General features: G+C 36.5%; 1 protein-coding gene across 8 annotated transcripts in view; it reads right to left on the reverse strand.

Annotated features, from left to right (window-relative positions):
• The window catches only part of CDH18 (cadherin 18), a 434,225-nt gene that overhangs the window by 12,140 nt on the left and 408,020 nt on the right, over nucleotides 1–14,065 (reverse strand). For all 8 annotated transcript variants that reach the window (XM_068670852.1, XM_068670851.1, XM_068670845.1 and 5 more), the window contains one exon: nucleotides 8,642–8,759. In XM_068670852.1, coding sequence (XP_068526953.1) covers nucleotides 8,642–8,759 — 118 coding nt within the window. The remainder of the gene's footprint in view (nucleotides 1–8,641; nucleotides 8,760–14,065) is intronic.

The following is a 14,065-nucleotide window of genomic DNA, read 5'->3' on the forward strand; positions in this document are numbered from 1 at the left end:
AAATACTATGTTACAACAAGAAAGCTAGTTTGAAAGAGAGGAGAGGGGATCATGGACTAAGAAAGTCCTCTGATACCTGAAAATAGATACAGGAGACACTCAAGGAACATAAGTGTATAGGATAGCAGCAGTAGCACTAGGATGCTGCGAACTGCAGATCTGATTCTTCCAAGCCTGGAAGGAAAATCTTTTTTCTCTACAGATTTAGACTGTGAACTTCACCCCTGAGAAGTATGGTATGAACCTAGGCTTGCTGGAGATGAAAGGATTGGTTGCTAAGGGAAAATTAACAACAACATAGGGAAAGAAAGATTCATCTGCTTCCCTGTGATGCACGTTGCTCCAGTTCATGACCATTAAACCTTCTCATATTTGGGCTGTGCTTTGCACACACAGCAAGTTAGAACATAAGAACATCCTCTCAAGTGGGCTTGAGGTTACAGATGGGAAATTCTGCATGGCTGTAATGCAGCTCTTCACACTCTGAAGATGTGGCAGTTTGTAAAGCCAGACTGTGTGCTGCATGCCAGGCTGTTATCACATTTCTCTTCCTATCACCTCTGCCTTTTCACATTGAGCTTCTGAACTCAGAAGAGACAGGAAGACATAGCAAAATCAAAGAAGCTGAGATACAATGATAACACCAAGGAAGGTGACTACTGGAGCACTTCGGAGAATACTGATTTATTTATTATTCACAATTTGAGAATTCCTTTGACACATTATAAATTACAGGCAGGCACAAGAGATATGGGAAAGAATGAGTAAAAACCTTTTTATACCTTAAGGCATGCTTTAATTTTCAGCTCTGCTTATATCAACAGTTCAACTTTTATAAATTTTCTGAGATATCATAATTAATTAAAACCAAAAGAAAATATATTAGAATGAGTAGCATTTCTAAAGTGAGATCAGTCAATTGTTTATGCAGTACTGTACTGGTAGGCATTTCTCTTTCATTTCTTTACTGTTAACTCTTGGAAATATTTTTTTTTCTTTTGTGTTGGTTTAAAGCTACTGCCAATGGGCTTCCTTTCTCATTCAGTGAAAGCAACTTAGCAGACATTTGGGGCCTGAAACATAGTTATTTGCTTTTGAGTTGGTTTGTGAAACACCAAGAAATAGCAGCACTGAACGTGTACACTATGCACTAAACTACCTATCTGGTCAATCTTAGATCCAACTTAATTAATCATAAAAGGATCAAAGATGTTCACAGGTCTGAGGAAGAATTCCTTTTTTACTTTCATATATTGTTTCTGTGATAATTCCTGTTCAGGCTGGCATTCAATCTGTTTGTAGTGACACATGTTCTATGGTTTGTGTTTACTGATACCATGTATAATGCTAATTTTGCACTTTCTCAGACATCATTCCTCTTCCGCATAACTGTCCTACAGTTACAATTTCTCTTCTTTACAGGAGTATATTTAATTGAAAGGCAGTAGGAAGTTGCAATACTGAAGAACCAGAGAGAGCATGCCACATCTTTGATGTGAACAAACGCAGGAACTACATAGATATTTCCCATGTAAATCAGGTTGAAAAGGGTGGGGTTCAACATGGCATTCTTTAATGCCACTTCAGATGCTCTAGAGAAACTAAGACATGGAGTGAAGATATGGTAACTAGCATGCTTATTTGCAACTTAAAAGCCCTAAAGTCAGTTCACTGCCCTGCCACAGACTTCTTGTGTGATATGGTTGAGATAAGAATTTTGTACATATCACAGAAGAGAGAGGAACAGAAAATTCTGCAGGGGAATTCATGCTGGCATGGGATGAACTGCTCTCTGGAGGTTGCCCTCTTCATAAATAACAGTCATGCCAGGTAATGTTTTTTGGACTCAGTTTTGAACTCCAACATGGGAAAAATGCTAATTTGAACCATAGGCATAAGTAGATGAACACATCAGAAATTTCATTTTATACAGATGTTGTTGGGCTCAGCATGATCTAGATTTTAAACAAAAGCAGGCCTCCACATATGTAGATTTTACAGTATCTTGTGACCACAACATTAACAAAAAGGAATCTCCAAAAGGACGGTGTTAGAAAATCAGCCTGTCTTTTTCAGTTCCCAAACATTCCCCATCTATGGGCAATTTTTAAAAAAACAAATCTTTGAGAAGCAGAAGGGAAAAATAAAACTGTAAATATTTTTGTGAAATGAAAGAAAAGAAGAACAAATCCTAAGCATTCTCTAGTGAGTTGCTTTTCCCTGAAAGTAAGGTAAATTTTGTCTACTTTCAGAAGTCAGCAGTTGCAATTTCCAAAGATACAAGAATGTACAAATCTTATTGGCAGTGTTGGGTGAATTTGTACAATCACTGCACAAAAACTTACTGTCCAAGAAATTTACAAGACCCATTGAAGCACCTATTACAGACCATATATATTGGGAAAAAAAGAAAAACAAAAAAAGGAAAAACAAAAAAAGAAAAACCAGCAAAACATTGCCATACTGTGCATAAAATTCATAAATGTTCTCTTGAACCTAAGTGATCTGTTCTCTGGGGATTCATTCTTCTTCCAGATCCCTGAAAAGTGTGGTGTAACTTCTGCAAGAGGTCTCAAGTAGGTAACAAAATAGACAAAGAGGAATAATATGTATTATAAATCCAGACAGTGAAAGAAAATATGCAAATGCATGTGTCTATATATTAACGGATAGGGTTATAATAACAGTTAAATATGCTCACATGCATTTTTCCATCAAACTAATGAATTTTGAAAAATATATCAAATATACTTTGACCATCCGGAAAAAAAATACAAATTTTCAAGGATAAAAAAGTGTAATTTTAAAATTCAGTGCTTCAGAAGAATGCCTTCCAGAGGGACCTTGACAAGTATGAAAGGTGCCCTGTGAGAATCTCAAGAAGTTCAACAAGGCCAAGTGTAGGGTCCTGCACTTGACCTGGGGCAATCCTAAGCACAAATACAGGATGGCTGGAGAATGAATTGAGAGCAGCCTGAGGAGAAGGACCTCAGGGTGGTGGTTGATGAGAAGTTTGACATGAGCTGGCAATGTGAGTTTGCAGCCCAGAAAGCTAGCTGTATCCTGGGCTGCATCAAAAGAAGCGTGGCCAGCAGCTTAAGAGAGGTGATTCTTCCCCTCCACTCTGCTCTTGTGAGACCCCACCTGGAGCCCTTTGTTCAGCTCTGGGACCCCCATGGACCTGGACCAATTGGAACAAGTCATATGAGGGCCACAAAGATGACCAAGTGGCTGGAGCTCCTCTCCTATGAAGACAGGCTGAGGGAGTTGGGGTTGTTCAGCCTGGAGAAGAGAAAGCTCTGGGGAGACCTTATAGCAGTCTTCCAGTTCCTAAAGAGGGCCTACAGGAAAGCTGGGGAGGGACTCTTTATTAGGGAGTGGAATGATAGGACAAGGGGGAATGCCTTTAAACTAAAAGAGGTTAGATTTAGATTAGATTTTAGGAGGAAATTCTTCACTCAGAGAGTGGTGAGGCACTGGAACAGGTTACCAAGGGAAGCTGTGGATGCCCCATCCCTGGAGGTGTTCAAGGCCAGGTTGGATGGGGCCTTGAGCAACCTTGTCTAGTGGGAGGTGTCCCTGCCCATGGCAGGGGGGTTGGAACCAGGTGATCGTTAAGATCCCTTGCAATCCAAAGTACTCTATGAATCTATGAACCAGCTCTGAAGGGGATCTTTCATCTTTCTTCCAATTCTTCATCAGAAGTTACTTTTAGTCTCATAGTGCCCAGGCAAATTTTAAATGGGACATCCAGTAGCAGATTTTACTGATTAGGCAAAAACTGTATATTTAAGGCCTTACACACAAATGAAAAGGATCTCAAAGTTATCTGTGAGAACATCCACGAAAACACAAAGAAGTCTAGTAGTATCTTGTATACTAGTATCTTGGATGCTAGTCTTGTAGTATCCAAACTGTAATAAAAGTACCTCAAAATTGAATAAGTATTTAGCTATTAAGATTTTTAAACAAATTACAACACTTTCCTGGACCTAATAAATTTTAAACAGACCCATTTTCATTAAAAAGCTATCATAAGTACAATTCGCAAACAGACAAAAAGTCATATTCCTTGTTTGTTTTTTTTCCTAAAATGACAAACTCCAGGGAATGATTACAACCCAATGCATTTTCTTTGTATAGCAAAGAAATTTTATTACTGCTCTTGTTTTGTCTTGTTTATATGTGTACGGATACTGAATCATTTTGCTGTCTGTCTGTTGCGGTTTAACCCAGACGGCAGCTAAACACCACACAGCCATTCGCTTACCTTCCCCCCTCCCTCTATGGGATGGGGGAGAGAAATGCGGAAGTGAAGCCTGTGAGTTCAGATAAAGACAGTTTGTTAAGACAGGATAATAGTAATAATAGTAATAGTAATAGTAATAGTAATAGTAATAGTAATAGTAATAGTAATAGTAATAGTAATAGTAATAGTAATAATAATAATAATAATAATAATAGTAATAATAATGTGTACAAAACAAGTGATGCACAATGCAATTGCTCACCACCCGCTAACTGATGCCCAGCCTAATCCCAAGCAGTCCAGCCCCCATCCCCTGGCTAGCCACCCATTCAGCATGACGTCAGATGGTATGGAATACCCCTTTGGCTAGTTTGGGTCACCTGTCCTGGGTCTGTCCCTTCCCAGCTCTTCCTCCACCCCCAGCCTGCCCATTGGCTGAACAGAGCAAGAAGCTGAAACATCCTTGGCTTGGTGTAAGCACTGCTCTGCCACAATTAAAACATCAGCCTGATATCAGCACTCTTCTTATCCTAAGCCAAAACATAACATTCTACCAGCTACTAGGAAGAAAATTAACTCTTTCCTAACTGAAACCAGGACACTGTCCTCTTGTTCACACTCTTAAACTTTTACTCTCTCTGAATACTACTTTGTCAGTACATAAAAAAATTCACCCAGCATCAAAGAATGTACTGTAACATAAGATATTTAGTGTTATATTTTGCCTTTTCCTTTTTTTTTTTCTTTAAAATGAAAATCATAAAGTACAACAATATCCAGAAGGTAATCCGACCAATTCTTAGGTCCAGCTAGACTGCATATTTGTTATAGTCCTGTGTTCTCCCCTAATGGTTTTAAGCACTGTATTTTGAGGGTGCATACTCAAGGGTTGTAGCTTTAACATTGTATTTTGCTGAGTAAAGGCACAAGCTCAGGCTCAAGAGATATAAGCTTAAGTGGTCATACAATCAATTGCATGGACTGACAGCTATTTCCTCTACTGAAGACATGGAACATTTGCCCTGAATCATAAACATGTTGGGACTGAATATTGCTATAGTATATGCAGATATGTAGGGACAAATTATGAAAACTTATGCTTGCATAAAACTTCTAGATTTCAGTGAAAGTGCATGAATATGTGTTAAAATTTAAGGATCCAGTTCACTATTGTAGAGTTTTTTGATCTTGCAGCTCTATTGATAATACAGTATTGGAACATTCATGAAATAGAGCACTGGGGCTCAAAGTCAGGGCAGAATTCTGCTGTTCAGCATTATGAAAGCAAGGAAAGAAAATGTCCACTGTGATTTTTGTGAAATAAATCCTTTGTCCTGAAGAAATAAAAGGAGAGGGTTACTTGATCCAAAGACAACTGCAAGAGGAATATAGCTTTGCAGTGACTGATACAGCTATCACTGACTACCACTTTCAATCTGACATTGAGCTTTTGTTTTTTAGCATTTTGCAAAACACTAGTGAAAATTCTCTTAAGGCAATTATTGATTTTTTTTCTATTTCTATGTAAGCTAAATGCTATAACAAAACTAAACTAAAAATCCTACCAGAATCTCAGCCATTATTGGATTATTAAATCCAGAAATACAAATAGCAGCTAGCATGCCTTAGGAACATTCTGATCCATTTTAACAGATGATACTCAACAACAAGATTTTTCAAAAGTGTGAACTTGTCACAGACATAAGAAATACCTCTTTTGCCCACCATCTCTCAGCCATTTCCTAGAATACATATTAACAGAAATTCAATTTCTGAATAGGGATACATGATAAATACGAAAGTTGTAAGTGGGACATAACCAGATATTGTGAATGTACTTTGTGTTTCACTTGTATCGTACAGATAGCTTGCATCACAAAAAAGATCCTCCTAAATAGCAGTGTCTATGCAACAGAATCAAAAGGTCATATGCTGAATAAAATTAGGCCAATGTTTTAGTTTTTAAGTTTTCTGGGTACTTACTGTTAAATTTCATGTTATGATTTAAGCTAAAACATCTTTGAATTAAGTATACGGGCAAATTGGAAAACATTTCTGGAGTTTCTGAGTTTCTGTTTGTGTAGTAGTTTTATGCAAGATGTTAAAGGAAATTCATGCTTAGTTTATTTTGTATCTCATTAGGTGAAAGAAAAACATAATGAACAATAGGTCTTTGTCTTAAAGACCACCTTTCGTCCACTTTCTTCCCCCACTGCACACTGCCAAAACAAAATTAGGATGCTCCACACATTGCCTGCAGCTGTTGGTGATGGGTTCACTTCCCTTGGGCAAATAAAAAGAAAACATCAATTACTTACTCCTGCATGCTTACATCCAAAGCATAGCACTACCACATTGGAGATTTATGAAAAATTCTCACCCTTTTACAAATCTGTATAGATAAATAACCTATTGTTGTGGTTTTACCCGGACAGCACCACACAGCCCTCCCTCCCCCCTCCCTCTATGGGATGGGGGAGAGAAATGGGAAAGTGAAGCCCATGGGTTGAGATTAAGACAGTTTATTAAGACAGGGAAAAAATAATAATAATAATAATGCGTATGAAACAAGTGATGCACAATGCAGCTCGACCCCCCACCCTGGCTAGCCACCCCTATATACATACATACATACATACATCTGACATGATGTCAGATGGTATGGAATACCCCTTTGGCTAGTTTGGGTCGGCTGTCCTGGGTCCGTCCCCTCCCAGCTCTTGCTGCACCCCTAGCCTGCCTGCTGGCAGGGCAGAGCAAGAAGCTGAAAAGTCCTTGGCTTAGTGTAAGCACTGCTCTGCAACAATTAAAACAGTTTTCAACACCCTTTTCATCCTAATCCTAGCACCCTACCAGCTACTAGGAGGAAAATTAACTCTATCCTAACTAAAACCAGGACACCTATGTTGTCATGCAGTCCTTAAAGCACAACACAGCCTTTTTCTAATGGTAATGATTAGATATAATAATATAGATTCCAATTAAACATGTTCAAAAACATAAAATATCCACTTCATCATGAAACACAATTTTAATAGTTATTCAAATGTACAGCTTGGTGTAAGTATTTTATTCAGAATTAATGTGGTCATAGTCTTTCACATGAGATCACAGTGTAATACTCGATGAGTATATTTGAATCAGTCTCAAATGCAAAAATACAGGAATGCTCCATCATAATCTCGGTGGAAATTATGGACTAATCTGAGAAAGGGCTGGAGTCATCACTTAAGGAATATTTAAAATATATAAATCAGTCCATCAAATGTTAGGTTTTTTTTGTTGTTTGTTTGTTTGTTTTTAATATTGACAGATATTGGCTTGATTTCTTTTAGAACTAGAATATGAGGGCCACAAATCTAGTTTGAGCCAACAGCACAACTCTTTTTTTTTTCCTACTCAAAGTATAGTTAAATACTGGAACACATTCCTGAGGAAGATTATGTAGTCACCTTCCCTCACAGGTTTTAAAAATGGATACAAAAAATCTGTGAAAAATATTCTAAACCTCAGTGTATGTGTCATATGTACAATAATGGAGTTAATGACTCTCAGTCATTAAAGATGTGTAGTGATCTGTAAGATCTCAGAAAGTATTCCATGGTATTACTGCAAAAACGTAACTAATACAAAGCCAACCACCACATATTTCCACACTTGCATACAAACAAAAACACACAATATACTCACGGAGAGTCCAAGAGGTATAACAGACAAGCATTTAAAGTTTACTATCATTTTCATCAGGCTGTAGAATGGAAACCGTGAAGCAATATTCAAAAAAAATAAACTTGTGGGGTTTTCTTGTTGATTTTGTTGTTGTTGTTGGAAAGGCTGGATGGTTCTTTGATTCAAGAAATGTGGCTGAGTGACTCTGAAGGCTCTTTTCCCAGGGGGCACATCTGCTATATTTTTCTATTTGTGCTTTTTATGCACACTTTGTTAGGAAGGGCATGAAGAGATCACTCAGGAAGCCCTGAAAGCCTTACTCTTGATATCACATCCATAAATGCAAACACATATTCAACTTTTTTATGCCCTTTAAATTCCTAGTTTCTCCTTTAAGGAAGGCAATAACTTTGAAAGTGCCCACTCTGTACTATTCACCTAGCAACAGACCAAAATGCCAACACCTATTTCATTAATACAATTTCTAAAAACATTCCTGAATGTATGAACTATAAATGTTAAAATAAAATGGAATATAAAGAGGAAATTGAATATGATTATTCATAGTTCACAATATGTTGTATACACCGTGCTATCTACAAGTTCAGTGAAGACAGATTAATTTTCCCTTTCTGTCAAGAAATGCATAGAAATTGTTCTGTTCACTGAGACACCCCAGAAAGAAACAGAGAACCACTTCTTAGAAGTATGTGTTTGATTTACCTTCATTGTCCCTTAGAGTAAAGTTGGGATTCAAAGAAGGCCCTTCATCAAGAGAAAAATGGAATCTTGCCCCATTTGCAGAGTTATCTTTGTCAGTTGCAGTAATAGTCTGAATTACCTGAAATAAAAATTGACAGTGAATATGCTGAAATTTGAACTTGACCCCATATATTATCTGACCTTAGCAGTATGCTCAAACTTTGCTTATTTTAATTTTCTACCTGACTGCTACTAAATTCAACAGATGAAATGTCTGGGCCATTAGCTTGATTTCTTTAGCAAATATTTTAGGAACTGTACTTCAGAGCTAGATAAAAGCATCAAAAGCATATATACTTTCTGACACTCAAACACAGTACAGGTACAAATCCTGTTAGAGATTTTCATCATCAGCACTGCTTCCTGGTGACCTTCAGAATTATGTTTTTGCCTAAACATCTATTTTTATAGAATGAAAATTCAGCCTGAACTGGGATGGTCTATGCAATGAACCACATTGCTTGACATCCTAACAATTTGATGTGCTTCAATCATAGTTAGGAAAAACATTTTTTTAAACCAAAATGGCAGGCATATAATCCCAGCTTGCTGTTTAAAATTCCTGTTAAGAAACAGTTTTACATTGCCACATAACAGAAGAGGAAGAACAGCAGCCGCTCTTGGGTATAGTTTGGGTTGCCCAAAAGGAACAGAATTAGATGTAGCACCCATGTACAGGAGAAGCATTTTTGAAAGGTAAAACCTTTACTTTCAAAAGCCCTGATGATTTTTAAAATTTACTTTCCACTAAAACTGAGCTAAGCTTTTGGAATGTGTGACCAAGCAATATTTCTACCTCTGCTTTCATTTTCATGCTGGGCCTGGAAGCTGAAGTCATAAAATAGAATTTAATAAAAGTTGTTCTTGTGATATATCCAGTGAAGCCCACATAGAGTGCTGCACAGAGCTGATAGATATCCTGAGGGAAATGTAAAAGGGGCTCTTTTCATGACATTTTTTTTGTTCCGTGTTCAGCTGCAGTCTGTCTGGACTGAATCTGAAGCATAAACAGTGTGGGCTTCAGCAGGTTGTTCTATTTTAAAACTAAAAGACAGTTTGCAGTTCTCTAGCTCCATTCACACATGAGAAGTAAAACAAACACGTTTTAAAGCCAATAGACTACAATGGTTATTCTGTTGTATACAAGACAGAATATTCTATAAATTATGCATGTCTTAAACAATTAATAATATTGCTGATACTGCTAAGAATATTTTAAAAGTTTCTCACTTTTTTTTTTTTTCAAAGTGTAGCATAAGATCAATCTGAAATGCCTATAATCATGAAGTTTGCCACAGGCTTGGCAATACTGGGGAAAAGCTTGGTAAAAGCTAGTTGTTCTGTATTAAATTTTGAAAAACATGAAAAACATGGTGTATATGTAATTGAAACAACTACCATGTAAAAATAGACATAAAACATTTTCTTAGATACATATATTTAGTTACTAGTATTGAAATGGTATGAGCAAAGCAAGACAAAAACAACAGTTGATGTAAGCATATTTTCAAGAGATGCCATGCATTTCACAGCCTAGTAGATAAACGTTGTCCTGCTGCCCTCTCTTATATAAAATGTTCCATGATATTTTCCAGAATTTGTCTTCAGGAACACGTCATTTTGCAGCAAAAAAATGCCACAACTGCCACAAGACTAATATTAAATTTATTTGTGACTAAGATGCATTTTAAAACTCAACAAAACATTCTGTCCACATTCCTGATCTTACATGTGAAAATCTGACTATCCCCCAGTTACACAAATGTATGCAAGAACTACAGCATCAGATAGTAGAGAAATCATACTTTTCCATGTGGAAAATAGACTTTGTATGTATACTGTATGTATGTACAGGTCAGAATAGTGTTGTCAGAACTATTCTTAAAAGGAAAAGGTTCACATTCTTTCAGAACAGGTTCTTGCTTTTTTCTATTTTGAAGACATTCATTTAGAGGTAAAGAACAAAACTGTGCAAGTTTGACATCCAAACCAAAGGTACTCCTAGCCCTTTTCTAATTAATAGGACAAATAACTGGCCTTCTAACAGACATTAACATGCACCTTACCATAGCTGATTAAAATAAAAATGTAGATGCAGAAACTCAGCTGCCATAAACCTTACTTAAGAAGATTTATGCTATCTTTTTAAAGGCGGGAGTTAAACAGAAAAGAAAGAATTTCAAGAATGAAGGAGAATTAATTGAAAAGGACATAGAGCTGGTGCCCAATTCTGCTTAGATCCTTTTCTGGACGGAATCAATGAACAAGTAAATATACACACAGCGGCTTTACAGCAGAGGCATACCTTGCCAGCTAACTTTGATTTCCTTTGGCTATTAGAAATAACAGCATCCAGGGTAAGGCAGCGCTTGATGGCAATACAATATTTATACACCCTGATTCTGAAAAAGTGCTTTGTGTGTGTCTGCGTGTATGTGTACTTTACAGTGGTGGATAGCGTAAGGGAAAATACATTTCAATACTATCACAATATTTTCTATTATTCTTCTGAAAAACACCCAGAAATAATTTTATCTTTTTAATCAGTATGACTAGTGAGACTTTATAACTGTCTCATACTCTGCCAGGATAAACACTGAACTTGGAAACACTCAGAAAACTGTCAACATTTCACTCCTTCACTTTTCAGAACAAAGCACTTAAACCTTTTTAAGCCACTATCTGTTCCCATTCTCTTAAAAGTAATAAAATGAATCACATTTGAAGCAAAGGAAAAAATCATTTGTAATGGTACTTCATGTAAGATTGCTAAATTCCATCTTCTTCCATTGGCTACATTTCACAATCAGTCAGAAAATCAGTATATTTCTAGCATTCAGAATTCTCCAACACTGGATATCATCCAAGATCAAATCACAGCTGCTTTATCTACTTTTATATGTAATATCTGCTAGGCTTCATCTGGTAACTGTTGAAGATACAGAATTATCTTCTCAACAAGGTGACGGCTAAGAGAGAAAAGCTACATCAATTCAGTGTGGAAATGATCTTCTCACAAACATTTTCTGATTTTCTGTTTGAGATGAAATGAAGGTTCATTTAAGTACATTTTCTTTTTTTTTTTTTTTTTCTTGAGTAAATAAATTGAGCTGTGGAGGGAAAAAGAATCAGAAGACAAAGCTTCTGTCTCTGATTTCCCACTGTTGATGCCTCTTCTGAAAATAAACAAGCAAACACAAAAAGTCTGTCAATGATGAACTATCAGTTAGTTTATTTTGCACATAATGAACTCAAAATACATGTGCTGGGATAAATGTCCCTTTTTGGGCGAGGCTGCTAATCTCTCTATATTTCCTGAGGAAACTGAAAAGGACTCATACATGCCTGGCAGTACCTGACAGAATTTGTTCTTTAGTGATATATTGTAAAAATAATTTTAACAAGATGATGGATATTTCAGAGTAAACGCTGTCCTTTTAGTGATTAAAAAGTATTCAGCAGGACACACTTTTTAGCAAAAGACAAGTTGTCTTATTCTACAATCCTTGTCTATTTGTTCCTCTTTAATATTTGTTGAACACAGTCATTTTTATGTAACTACACAATAAAATCTGAGCAAGAGACTTTTTTCTTTTTTTTTTCTTTTTTTTTTTTTTTTCTTCTGTACAGCACAAGGGTATCATGGTCTTTTCTGAAGCCATTTTATGCAATGCATATAAAATCAGTGTGTGTCATGTATCTAATGCAGCTTAAAAATACAACAGCACACTTATCTAACCTTTCATATTAAACTACTGTCTGTGGAGTCCTTCACGGTAGCATTAGTCTTGGCTGTCAGTCTGCAGTGCTACAGAGGTCAGGAGTCATTCACACTTGGAACAGCAGTACCAGAAAGAAACATAGTGCTAGTCCAAGTTTTCAGCAAATGCTATTTAGTAAAACTCAATTTATCTTTTAAACATCTGTCTCATATATTTCCATATGCAAAGCTAAATCTTTGTTTATAAGAAACATTAGCTACTCAATACTACCACCACCCCTAGCAAACAGGGCAATTCTGAGCTGGCTTTGCTGCATGCTTTAACATATTAAACACATGCATTGTTCTTAACTTATATATACTTTTAAATATCCACATATCTATAAACGAATTGCAATAGATGCTTAATATTTATATATATTTGTATAATGTATATATTTAATTAGTCTTTGACAAGTTCTACTTGTTCCCTGTTTGGCTTTACTTGAGGTTTTCAGGTTATTTTTAGTTTAATAATAGTGATTCAGCTGACCTTAGATTTTCAAAGGCTTTCAGAGAGGTGTCTCAATAGCAACATTGAAGAAAACTGTGCAGTCATGAGATAGGAAGGAATATCCTTGCACAAAAATTACTAAAAAGGCAAGAAATAGGGGTCTCATGTAAATTGGAAAACAAGGAAAGGAGGTAACAGATATGTTCCACAGAGATTTATGCTGGGCAACTTGTTCATCAGTGTATTAAGTATATATATATATAAATGTCTTATATAAAGAGTACCAATAATTAGGCCACCAAATCTACGTATGATATTGAGTAGAAAGGTAGAAAGTAAAAAGGTAGTTCAAGGTAGAAAAGAGAAGGGCTGACACTAAAGACCTTCCAATACCAAGTAGCTAGGCAATACAAAGGCAGGTGAAATTCATTACACACAGACATAAAGACTTATCTTCACAAACATGATGATGTTCCTGAGCTGACCATTACTTCCACTGGCATTATGACAAGCAGTGTTTTGCAGTCAGTGCTTACTAGTGGTTTAAAAGTATGTTAGAAGCTGTTAGAAGTTACCGGGAAAGGAACGGAGAACAGAGCAGAGATCATCATCATATACTTTGAAGCATAAACCACAGTAAAAGCTACAAACTACTGAATTCCTGCCTCTTGAATCTTGATTCCTCTCTCAAGGTGAATAGAGAAGAAATGGAGAAAGCTTAAAGGAGGACAGAATGTATGATCATAAGTCTAGAATGGCTTTATCACCGCCTGTCCAAGTTATGGAGGTCTCTTCAACCTGGACAAGAGATGTCTAAGAGGAAATATACTAGAAATTTATGAATGGCAGAGAGATGATAGATAGTGACCAACCGTTCTTTCTCTCCTTCAGCACAAGAACTAATAAACAGCGATCGAAAATAGCACGGGAAGATTTGAGGGAAAAAAAAAAAAAAAAAAGAGTGCTGGATAAAACCTCAGCCTGTGCAAAAATGGTAATTCTGGTAAAAAATTGGTAAAGTCACAACTTTGGACTGCAATGAAATGCATCAGCCACAGAAGCAGCAGCTGGAATGTGACTGCTTTTTAGTCTTAATTCTGAACTTCCCTCTGCTCACACTTTGGAAAAAAAAAATGTTCAGCATGTTTTCCATAATGATGTTTCAAAGACA

The sequence above is a fragment of the Anas acuta genome, chromosome 2 (genome assembly GCF_963932015.1).
Source record: "Anas acuta chromosome 2, bAnaAcu1.1, whole genome shotgun sequence".
NCBI classification, from domain to species: domain Eukaryota; kingdom Metazoa; phylum Chordata; class Aves; order Anseriformes; family Anatidae; genus Anas; species Anas acuta.